Below are 12,294 nucleotides of genomic sequence, written 5' to 3' on the forward strand. Positions count from 1 at the left end.
TGAAGCAATGGTATGTCCTCACATTTGAATTATTTTACTCTTACATCAACCCCTGATTTGAAGCAATGATAGGGATATATATGTGCCCTCACATTTGAAAAATGTTTACTCTTACATCTACCCCCTCCCAAATTATGAATCAATGGTAGGAACATATATGTTCTCACCCACCACCCTTGCTGATTTGAATTATTGTACATTTACATCTCCCCCTGATTTGAATCTATGATAGAAATAATGTGTCCTCACATCAATTTTACTTTTACATCACCATGCAGCCTCCTAGTCCAAGACCACAATTGTCGTCTTTTGATTTTCGTTGTCCACAAACGTGGTCCCTAGTGTGGACAGTGTGTTACTTGCCAATTTCATTTAAACCACTTTCAAATGTATTTCTCCATGTTTTATGCCTCAAATAGTTAGTCAAGGAATGCAATGACACTGTCAAAAACTTTGGGTAATGAATTTAAAAGTAAAGTAGTGATTTGGTTCAGTTGAAAAAAGTTGAAAATTAGCACATCGAAAGGTATCAAACGATTTCAAGACCCCCTTAACATAAAATTGTCCATATTTTGAGTTAGAGCTAATGAAGTTTTTTTTATAATTTGTCCCAAAAGTAGTGCAACACACTGTAAAAAAATTATTGAGAAAGCGCAGGTGGGATTTTTTTAATTTGCATTGATAGTCTAAACTCTATAAAATAATCAAATAATTGTGGTCTGGGACCTCCTGATAAATTAATGATTTGAATATTATCCTCTCATTTGAGTTATCAGTATTTGAGGAGAATGAACAGTTTGGTACTTGGATTTGATTTGATTGTTTTAATGCCACTTTTAAGTTCCGCATTAAGGCTATTTTTGTGACTGCCAGTTTTTATTGATGGAGGAAGCTAGAGTGTCTTGAGAAAAACACCAACCTTTAATAGGAAAACTGACAATCCTTGTCAATAGCGATTAGAGTCTAGTGCACCCGCTAAAAACTGGATTCGAGGTTATAACCTCAGTGTTGACTGGCTAGTGATTGCAGTAGTAACTACGTAGACCTCACAGCCATAGAGGCCCCTATTTGGTTCTTGAAAGGTTTGTATATTGACAATATATCTTAATCACTCAAATTTTGTGGTGCTGATGTCAAAAATAATGTAACACTACAAACCAATTGAGCTATGAAATAAAAAAAATGCTGAAATTATTGTAGACAAATGAATAACAATGATGTGGCAAAAAAAAAATATCTAAATTTTAATTTTTGTTACTGTTTGTTATAAGTTTTGAAATATAAGAATACTTCACAAATTCAATATAATTGCAGTTTCTTGTAAAATTGAGCCACTGCCTTGTAATCATCAATCAGTGAAATGTGTTAGCATATATATTTTTCTCTAACTTCTAGCTTAACTCAATAGAATAATTATAGAATGGGGTAATTTCCCAATTGTATTGAACATTGGAATTTTTCAAAGATTATAACATAAGCACTTGTTTTGAAGGTTACCTTTCAAAGCATGGCAGTTTTTGACAATTTGAATTTTTCTGGCCAAACTACATAAACATGAAACCACAAAGATTTTGTTTTCACCTTTTGAACAATTCATTGCACAAATTTCATTCATATGGTGTATAAAAAAAAAGGTTCATATTAGTAAAAAATAAATTACAGCTGGTTTTATACATAATAACAGGTGATTAAACTTTACAATTGTATTGTGTCACAGTGACAGGTGTTATTTGCTGGATCAGTATTACATAGTTTAAGGTAACTTCTGTTTAAAAAAATGTAAATTTGAAACTTTGCAATAATACTACATTTATCATTTTAACGATTTATATAAAAGTGTGGTTTTCATAAAATTGACAAATATGGTGTCACAATGTTAATATTAAATAATATTTCTGTCTCTGTTAAATATTACATTACACGATTTATAAAAACTATACCTTTTAACTGTTGCAAGTTGTAACAGTATTGAATTTTTTATTGTAAAACCTTTAAATTGTTTTTAGATTTTCCTTGTTCATATTTTCGAAATTGTTAAAAATGTATTTCCTTAAATATAAGATACTTCCTTCTCTTATGTTATTGCCAGGAAAATAAATGTTTGGTTTTCTTAAGGAACACCTTCCTTGTTTTTCAAATTTCTTTTTATTCTTAAAATTTTAGTTTTTTGCAATTTTTATGAAAGCCATCAAAACAAACTAACTTCACTGCATATGGGGCTTAGAAACTCTGGAAAATACTGCACTGTATGGGAATCTGCAGACATTTAATTAACCCTTGTAATTTTTTCATTTTTTATATAGATTAGACCGATGGTTTTCCCGTTAGAATGGTTTTACACTACATTGTAGTAGTTTTGGGGGCTCTTTAAAACTTGCTGTTTGGTGTGAGTCTAGGTTCCGTGTTGAAGACCATACCTTGACATAATATGGTTTACTTTTATAAATTCTGACTTGGATGGAGAGTTGTCTCATTGGCACTCATACCCAATCTTCCTATATCTATATAGTTTATTTTTTATGTTTAGTGAATACATTATACCAACTAACTCATGTTTGGTCCCTTCTTGACTTGCTTAGACAGAGGATGGAGCACACAAATCAGAGGCATATTTAAAGGAGGGGGAGAGGGTATGGGGGGGTTGGAACCCCCTTTTTTTTGACAATCAGTGCATTTGATGGGGACATAATAGTTGAACCCCCCCCCCCTTTGAAAATTGCAAGATCAGCCCTACAAATAACAATGGTGACCTCCACTAAGCAATGTTTTTTCATACACAATATTCATATGAAATAAAGTACCCATATTTGTGACCTAAAAGTTCTTAAGATCACATTTTATAATTTTTGGTTTGAATGCTTGGAGGGTACCAGTTTTTGTGGATTGGGGAAGGGGGGGATCCTATTTTTCGTGGATTCTTGATTTCATGTTTTTGCTAAAAGGCTCCGTACAATAGACATTTTTGAACACATTTAAATTCATGGTTCATCTTCATTCATAAAAGTGTACCCTACGTATAATAATGACTTTCCTTGTACATAAAACTAGCTACTCCAAAAATCCTTTGGTTTAAAAAAAAAGCGCTCATTTAACAAAACCCCATTCTACACTTTAGTACAATAAATTTTACAAGCAAATCTAAACTTAAAAATTTTAGGTAAAAAAAATAAATTTGGTGACAACCATAACTAAAAATATATTCAATTAATAAATCATTATAAAAATAATAAATGTAAATTTTAACCACAGCCACCAGCTGACAATTGTTCTTATTAAGAATTCAATCAAAAAGAATATTACCTTATTAATTCTGTAAAAGAAAGCACTCCTATCTTGTGGACTGAACATTTTTGTATCACTTCCTGACAAAACATCGCAAACGGACCCGGTTTGTAAAACGATAGCTGTAGATGTGTTATTTTAATAAATGAAAAATTACACATCAATAGTCTAGACCCCTAAACAATAACAGTATGATTACATAACAAAATTCAACTGCAAGAAAAAAAATATGGTAATTAATGAAAGAAGGGGCTCATTAAATTAGGAAAAAATTAAACAAAGACCTGTATGTTTACAGTTGAGAGATTTAATGTCAAAGGTTGCATATTTGTATTTAATTGTAAATTTTTGCTGTGATCTTAGGGTGACATCCCACTTTGTTGTATACCACCAGAGACTTATAATTAACAATGTGACATTGTTCTATAATTATAGGGCTTCAAGGACGGGTTTTATTCAGTAGGTGCACTTTAATGCACTTCGTTGTTACTTATTCATTCCGCATTTACTGAATTTATTTATGTCAGTTGACAGACATAATAACTGAATTTTATAAATTATATAATTCTCCTCAAGCATTATGTGTATTTAAACTTAATTTTTTAATTTTTAATTCATTTGAAATAAACGTATACCGCTGACATTAATTTGTGGTCTATGATATAAACTCACTACCTCATCCGAGGGCACAGTGCTTGGCAAAAAGATAAATAAATAAAAAAATAAAAAATACTCATTGTTTAGGAAAAAAAAACAAATTACCGGTATGCTTTTCATAAAAAGAAATGCTCATCTCAGGTAATGGTAAAAATAATATAAAAAAAAGATGTGGTATGATTGCCAATGAGACAACTCTTCACAAGAGACCAAATGACACAGAAATTAACAACTTCAGGTCACTGTACACTGCTTTCAACAATAACCAAAGCCCATAGTCCATACTTAAACTTACTATCATGGAGGACCTTTCATAAATCTTCCCTAGCTACTACCTTGTTTAGTTAAATGACAAGGGTAACTTTTGGCAACATATGTTAAACTTTATTAACATAAATAACAAGAAGGCCACAATTTGGATTTTAAATGGATATTTTAAAAAAAAGCCTTATTGCTAGGTATAACAAATATCTGCATCACAGTAGACTTAAGGGTGGAAAGTCAGAATAGTTTAGAGATATTGCCAAAAATACAATGATTGTGTTCCTTTTTTGCACCTAACAGCTTTGGGAAAACCTTGACCACAACCTACGATCCATAATAATCTCAAACCAAAGTATATCAAGGTTTATATTAACATGTATATACATAGCTTTTTGGTTCAGGGGCTGGCATATTTTTTATCCAATCAGAATAAAATATAAAAATATTTTCTAAAAGACTCTTCAAAGTCTTAATCTATTTTTAAACTTGAGCTCATCTTAGCCTTTGTTGACATTAAATGACATTGTTTTAATTTAAAAGATATATCTAGAAACATATGGTTATCCTGAAATTACAATTTCTATATGTTTATACACAGACTATGACAAATATAGGAAATCAAATATCAGCAAAGAAAAACTATTTTCCTCAATCCAAAACAATAAATGAATCCAAGATAGTTTTTGTCCATACCTTATCTGCAGCTGTCTTTGCTTCATATTCTGCTTCTAGTTTCTTTCCCTCCAAATCTTTTACCTGAAAAATGGAGAAAAGACAAGATGCAATGATATGAAAATAACACTGTTTAAATATAGTGTCACTGTCTGAAGTGTTGTTCTGAACCTTTATCAGGAATATCAACCCCAAACATTTAAGAGCCAAGGATGTATAATAAAAGGGTAGAAAAGGGAGGATGATACTCAGAAGACAATTGTATGTATTTCCCATAGGGTCCCATGCTAAACTAAGTACCCCGATGTCTGCCATCTTGGATGATGGATTGGATACAAACTGAAAGTAACAAGACTTGGTCAGCACCTCATAAAGAACATTCATGCTATGTTTGGTTTCATTCCATTTGGTGGTTCTCTAGAAGAATTTTAAAATGTAAAAAGTGAACAACGTTGTCCGATGACAACGAAGGATGACAGATGCCAAGTGATGATAATATAAGTGCCAGGTGAGCTAAAAAGGGATGTTCATGGTATCAATTTTACTCTTAAAGCCTATGGCAAGCATAATTAAAATCAAGGGATTTGATGTCATGTGTTAACCATGCATATATAAAAGCCTTCTTCTCGATTAGATAATATTACCGAAATTAAAATCTCTCTCATCCCCAGCATAATAAACGAGTCTAATAACATGTATAATGGGTATGTCTATAAAGCCTATAAAGTCAAAGAATCTATTGATGGATAAAAAACAATGTAGTTAATCAGACTTGTAACATGATTTATGGCTCATTCATTGAGAAACTAAAGACAATGTTTGACTTAGGAATGGGTCAATATTTGTCTTATCTAACTACAAGATCAATGGTGGAATAGGTCAATATTTTGTCTATCTATCTATGGTTGATGTCAGATAACATGGAATTTACTAATCATACCACATCTTCTTATATATCTATTTGCACTAAAAATGTTTTTAAAAAAATAAGATATTATTTGTATCGAAAAGAGTTTTTCACTCAGTACTGTTATGTTCTCAATGTCAGAAACCCTCCTTTTTATATGATCAATGATATAAAATAACTTATCTCATATATCCTGGGTATTTTTCTATTGATTGTTTTTGTAAAATCAGCTATTTTTATGATGATTTGGTAATTAATGATTAAATACTGTAAAAACAAGCTACATATCATTATCAAAACAAGTTGAAACTGTAATCTTAGTATTGCTATGATACCTCACTGTAATTTGTAAGTATTTGGTAAACATGAATTTGATGAGTGATAGATGTCAAAACTCATCACACAGAATAACATGATGCTCAAATGAAAGTTGAATCCTAATAATTAAGAAAAAAACGTCATGACTAAAACTTTATACAGAGCCATTTTGTGTAGGAATTCAAAGTATTTGAAACAGAAATCGGAGTAGCTATGAATCTGTTAATACAACATCACTATGAGCATGCTCACATGTAACTAAATGCCAAATTTCAGGATGCTCTGATTTGAAGTTGAAGAGAAAACTGCAACAAAAATGTTAAAGGACAGAACTGTATTGAGGGAAATCAGAAGGAGGGAGCGATGTGAATCAACTCCTTTCAGGTTGGTTACAAGAAGGAAAGTAGTATTGTACATATTAAACATTGGTATATCAATCGACAAAAATGAAAACCCAAGATTCTGTACCACCAGATTATAAATTGGAAGGTCTTTGTGAGCACAACCATAACTTACAACGATTGCTTCAAAGCACTGGTAACTCGCCCAGGAAAATAGATCAACATCCTTGCCCTTCATTAATCAGAACTAAAATCAGAATTAAATTCAGTTAACACCCACTGATTATTTCCTTGTAAATTTTAACATATGATTTTTATCAGCATAAAAACATAAATCTTATCTAATTCTTAGATATAGACTGTATATCGTAACCCCAGCAGAAATGCAGGTTTTACAATTTAGAATATTTTCCCACGATTTTTAACTGGAATAATTCCAAAAAGAGGGTATTTCATCTGCTACATAGCTTAATGAAGAACAATTAAGCATTGCCGATATGATGAAGAATGCATAAACAATATTTTAAGTAGTTTTCACATAAGTTTTCAATCAAGCTTTGATTGTCAACCGTTTATCTGGCATTCCAATACACAATAGCTTCTTGGCAGATAAAAGAAATATGGTGCTCATATAAAAACGCTTTGAACTTTTAATGAGGTAACAACTTTTTCATCTGTTATCTGTTTAAAAAATTAATACTATTTATATCTGAGAAATTTTTGGGATAAAAAGATAGCACTAAAGCACTGTAAGACAGCTGGCTGAGTTTCAGATGGTATCAATGACTTTTGGGAATAATAGGTTGTATTAGTCATCTAGTATTATGCAATAATCTCCCTAGTTCATGAATTGGGAGGTAAACTGCAAAATTCAATACTTTTGCTTAAGAAAGAGTGAATTATTCTGCAAAGATAATGTACAGGTTCTATACACAATACTTTATTTAAGAACCCTTAATTGCTTAAAAAGTAATCACATCACAAATATAAATACATTGAACAGATTGAAAATATATTATTGATATTGAATAAATACAGTTTTGTATAAGTTGATACATGTATTTTCATCTACTTAGAAATAATTATTTTTTCATTTACTGGTACATGTAAAGTAATCAATGAGTGATGAAACACCAGATTTCTATGTTCAGCAAACAGTCACTAACATGTTTAACCCCAACACATTATATATGTATGTATGTGCCAGTCCGAAGTCCTGAGCCTGTAATTTAGTGGTTGTCATTTGTTTATGTGTTACACAATTGTTTTTTGTTCATTTTTTTTATATAAATAATGCCGTTAGTTCGTTTGAATTGTTAAGGTCTTTCCCCTACGTGAGGAAAGACCTTATTGTTTTTCTAATGTTTTTTTTTCTTTTTAAGGTCTTTCCTCTCCGCGAGGAAAGACCTTATTGTTTTTCGCATGTTTTTTTTTTTTTTTTTTTTTTTTCATCCAGCATTTGTTTGACATGGCCTCCCCTCGTTTCTATTGGAGTTATCAAACCCAAATATGGACCATCGGTAGACCTCATTATGAAGTATTACCAGATGAGGCTGTGTAGGATTTCATCATCCCCTTTATAAGTTATCTCCTTTTTATTGATTTTTTTCAACATGGCCCCCCCTCGTTGTTTTTGAAGATATCATGATCTTATTTGGACAATAGGTACATCTCATCATGATGTATTACCATATGAGGCTGCATAGAATTTCATCATCCCCTCTGAGAGTTATTTCCCCTTGAAACAATTTCTTTCCTTTGCTCATTTCTCAAAAAATGTTAGAGATAGAATCGATTTGAAAACGGCAACATGTACAGGAACAGATGGCAATGTTAATGCACATATACAATCATTTTGTTATTAACCCTTATAAGGAGTTATTACCCTTGAAAAATTGTATACAATTTTAGAAAAAATATATTTCGAGAACAGGAAGTCGTAGAGACTTGGGACCTTCACCAATAATCTTTAATTCATGTGACCTTCAATATGCATTCAAGGTCAAAGGTCACAGAGTGCAAAAAAAAATTACGCTGCAATTTCAAGCTTACATATTAGGAAAACGATAAGACTTTGCTGCCTACATACCAGCGTATAAAATGTTCCTCTCGACGAACTCTACATTTTATATAATAAGCCCAAAAATGTCCGACCGTCTGTTCAAAAGTTACAACGGGATGATTCTTAAAAGTATAGTATTTTGTGTATATCTTTTTAAAGGTAACAGATATCAACCTACTATAAACTGAAAAGATGATCAGTAATTCAAGACCTTCAATTTGAGGTCAATGTCAGGTCATGATGAAATTTCACCTTGACCTTCACATTATACTATGACCTTGACCTTGTGATATTTGAAAGGTCAAATGGTCTTGAGTTGAATGGTGATAGTCCCATGTATCTACGACTTCCGGTTCTCAAGTTTGGTATTGCATCATATATTTGATGATTAATTGTGACCTTGGTGAACATTGAAATTGTCCCAATTCTTTTTCTATAATGTTGTCCTTCAACTGTAGATCATTTATCATTTAATAGATTTGAGATATCTATTGTCGTTTTAGAGGTAATGCAGTTTGAAGTTTTTCGAGCGGAGGCATGTATTTCTAAATCATCAAGAGCTTACCACTTAAAATGTATTAGAAATTGAAGAGGTTGACATAGTTATATGTTTGACCAAATACCAAAAACATTCCATGGAAAAAAACACCAAAATGTCAATTTGAAATTTTCAAGTTTTGCATTGACTTTGTAAGTTTCATAACTTCTATTTATATAGTTGATATTGCATCATTATTTGCACTTTGTCAAATGGGGTCATCTGATATATCAAATTGAAGGTCTTAATAAACTCTACTTAAAAATGAAAATGTAAAACCCCCTTTTCATCCCAGAGGGAAGGGTGGGGTCATTTAGTGCAAACATTCAAATTTCTCAGATGGTAAGGTTGTCGCATATCAAATGAAAGAACATAAAGCGTACATTTCAAATTTCAAATTGACGTCTCCCAAAAATGGGTTAGATGGGGTCAATGAGTGCAAAAAATAAATGTTCTTTTAAGGTAGGGTTGTTGTATATCAAATGAAATGTGTACATTTGAAATATCAAATTCCCAACCTCCAAAAATTAGTTGGATAGGGTTATTAAGTGCAAAAAATAAACTTTCTAGAACATGGCGTTGTCGCATATCAAATGAAAGCTCATATACTCTGTTTCATATATTACAATTCCGATCTCAAAAATGTAGGCGGATAAGGTCATTAAGTGTAAAAAGCGAAAAGTTTCAGAAGGTATGCTTGTCGTATATCAAACGAAAGGTCGTTCAAAGTACAATACGAAAACATCACTTTTACAGGAAAGACCTTTCAATTGTTTTACAAACAATTGAGATACTAGTTTTTCCTTTTTTTCTTCCAACATTTTTTTGACATGCCCGCCTCTTGTTTCTGTTGAAGTTATTAGGACCAAATATGGACCATAGCTAGACCTCACCAAGATGCATTACCAAATGACCCTGTTAAGGATTTCATCATCCCCTTTAGGAGTTATCTTCCTTTTATTGATTTTTTTCAACATGACCCCCCCTCATTGGTTTTAAAGATATCATGACCTTAATTGGACATAATGTAGATCTCATAATGATGTATTACAATGTGAGGCTGATTAAGATTTCAGCGTTCCCTATGAGAGTTATATCCCCTTGAAACAATTTCTTTCTTTCGCATTTTTCACATAAAGTATAAAAGATAGAATCGATTTGAAAACGGCAACATGTACATGAACAGATGGCAATGCTAATAAACATGTACACTCGTTTTGTTATTAACCCTTATAAGGTGTTATTCCACTTGAAAAAATGTACATAATTTTAGAAAAACTCTATTTCGAGAACCAGAAGTCGTAGAGACTGGGGACCTTCACCAATAATCTTTAATTCATGTGACCTTTAATATACAATCAAGGTCAAAGGTCACTGAGTGCAAAAAAAAATTACGCTGCAATTTCAAGCTTACATATTAGTAAAACGATAAGACTTTGCTGCATACATATAGCATGTAAATTGTTCCTCTCGACGAGCTCTACATTTTATACAATAAGCCCAATAATGTCCGACCGTCTGTTCAAAAGTTACAACGGGATGATTCTTAAAAGTATAGTATTTTGTGTATATCTTTTAAAAGGTAACATATATCAACCTACTATCAACTGCAAAGATGATCAGTATTTCAAGACCTTCAATTTGAGGTCAATGTCAGGTCATAATGAAATTTCACATTGACCTTCACAGTATACTATGACCTTTTAAGGTCTTTCCCCTACGTGAGGAAAGACCTTATTGTTTTTCTAATGTTTTTTTTTCTTTTTAAGGTCTTTCCCCTACGTGAGGAAAGACCTTATTGTTTTTCTAATGTTTTTTAAGGTCTTTCCCCTACGTGAGGAAAGACCTTATTGTTTTTCTAATGTTTTTTTTTCTTTTTCTTTTTTTTCTTTTTTTTCTTCCAACATTTGTTTGACAAGGCCTCCTCCCCTTTCTGTTGAAGTTATCAAGACCAAATATGGACCATCGATAGACCTCATCATGAACTTTTACAAGATGAACTTTTGTAGGATTTCATCATCCCCTTTAGAAGTTATCTCCCTTTTATTGATTTTTTTCAACATGGCCCCCCTTAAATGTTTTAAAAGATATCATGACCTTATTTGGACAATAGCTAGATCTTATCATGATATGTTACCATATGAGGCTGCTAAGGATTTCATCATCCCTTATGAGAGTTATGTCCCCTTGAAGCAATTTCTTTCTTTTACATTTTTAGCAAAAAGTATTCAAGACAGAATCGATTTGAAAACGGTAACATGTACAAGAACAGATGGCAATGTTATTGAACATATACAATCATTTTGTTATTAACCCTTATAAGGAGTTATTCCCCTTGAAAAATTGTGAACAGTTTTAGAATTTTTTTATTTTCAGAACCGGAAGTCGTAGAGACTTGGGACCTGCACCAATAATCTGTAATTCATGTGACCTTGAATATGCACCCAAGGTCAAAGGTCACTGATGAACTTTTGTAGGATTTCATCATCCCCTTTAGAAGTTATCTCCCTTTTATTGATTTTTTTCAACATGGCCCCCCTTAAATGTTTTAAAAGATATCATGACCTTATTTGGACAATAGCTAGATCTTATCATGATATGTTACCATATGAGGCTGCTAAGGATTTCATCATCCCTTATGAGAGTTATGTCCCCTTGAAGCAATTTCTTTCTTTTACATTTTTAGCAAAAAGTATTCAAGACAGAATCGATTTGAAAACGGTAACATGTACAAGAACACATGGCAATGTTATTGAACATATACAATCATTTTGTTATTAACCCTTATAAGGAGTTATTCCCCTTAAAAAATTGTAAACAGTTTTAGAATTTTTTTATTTTCAGAACCGGAAGTCGTAGCGACTTGGGACCTGCACCAATAATCTGTAATTCATGTGACCTTGAATATGCACCCAAGGTCAAAGGTCACTGAGTGCAAAAAAAAATTACGCTGCAATTTCAAGCTTACATATTAGGAAAACGATAAGACTTTGCTGCATACATACAGCGTATAAAATGTTCCTCTCGACGAGCTCTACATTTTATATTATTAACCGAAAAATGTCCGACCGTCTGTTCAAAAGTTACAACGGGATGATTCTTAAAAATCTAGTATTTTGTGTATATCTTTTTTAAGGTAACAGATATCAACCTACTATATACTGCAAAGATGATCAGTAATTCAAGACCTTCAATTTGAGGTCAATGTTACGTCATGATGCAATTTCACCTTGACCTTCACATTATACTATGA

General features: G+C 32.0%; 1 protein-coding gene across 1 annotated transcript in view; it reads right to left on the reverse strand.

The window, feature by feature from the left end:
• LOC134709790 (pleckstrin homology domain-containing family H member 1-like) overlaps positions 1-12,294 on the reverse strand; it is a 70,130-nt gene that overhangs the window by 40,799 nt on the left and 17,037 nt on the right. Inside the window, exon 4 of the mRNA XM_063569934.1 lies at positions 4,897-4,959. Coding sequence (XP_063426004.1) covers positions 4,897-4,959 — 63 coding nt within the window. The remainder of the gene's footprint in view (positions 1-4,896; positions 4,960-12,294) is intronic.

Source organism: Mytilus trossulus, chromosome 3 (assembly GCF_036588685.1).
Source record: "Mytilus trossulus isolate FHL-02 chromosome 3, PNRI_Mtr1.1.1.hap1, whole genome shotgun sequence".
NCBI lineage: Eukaryota > Metazoa > Mollusca > Bivalvia > Mytilida > Mytilidae > Mytilus > Mytilus trossulus.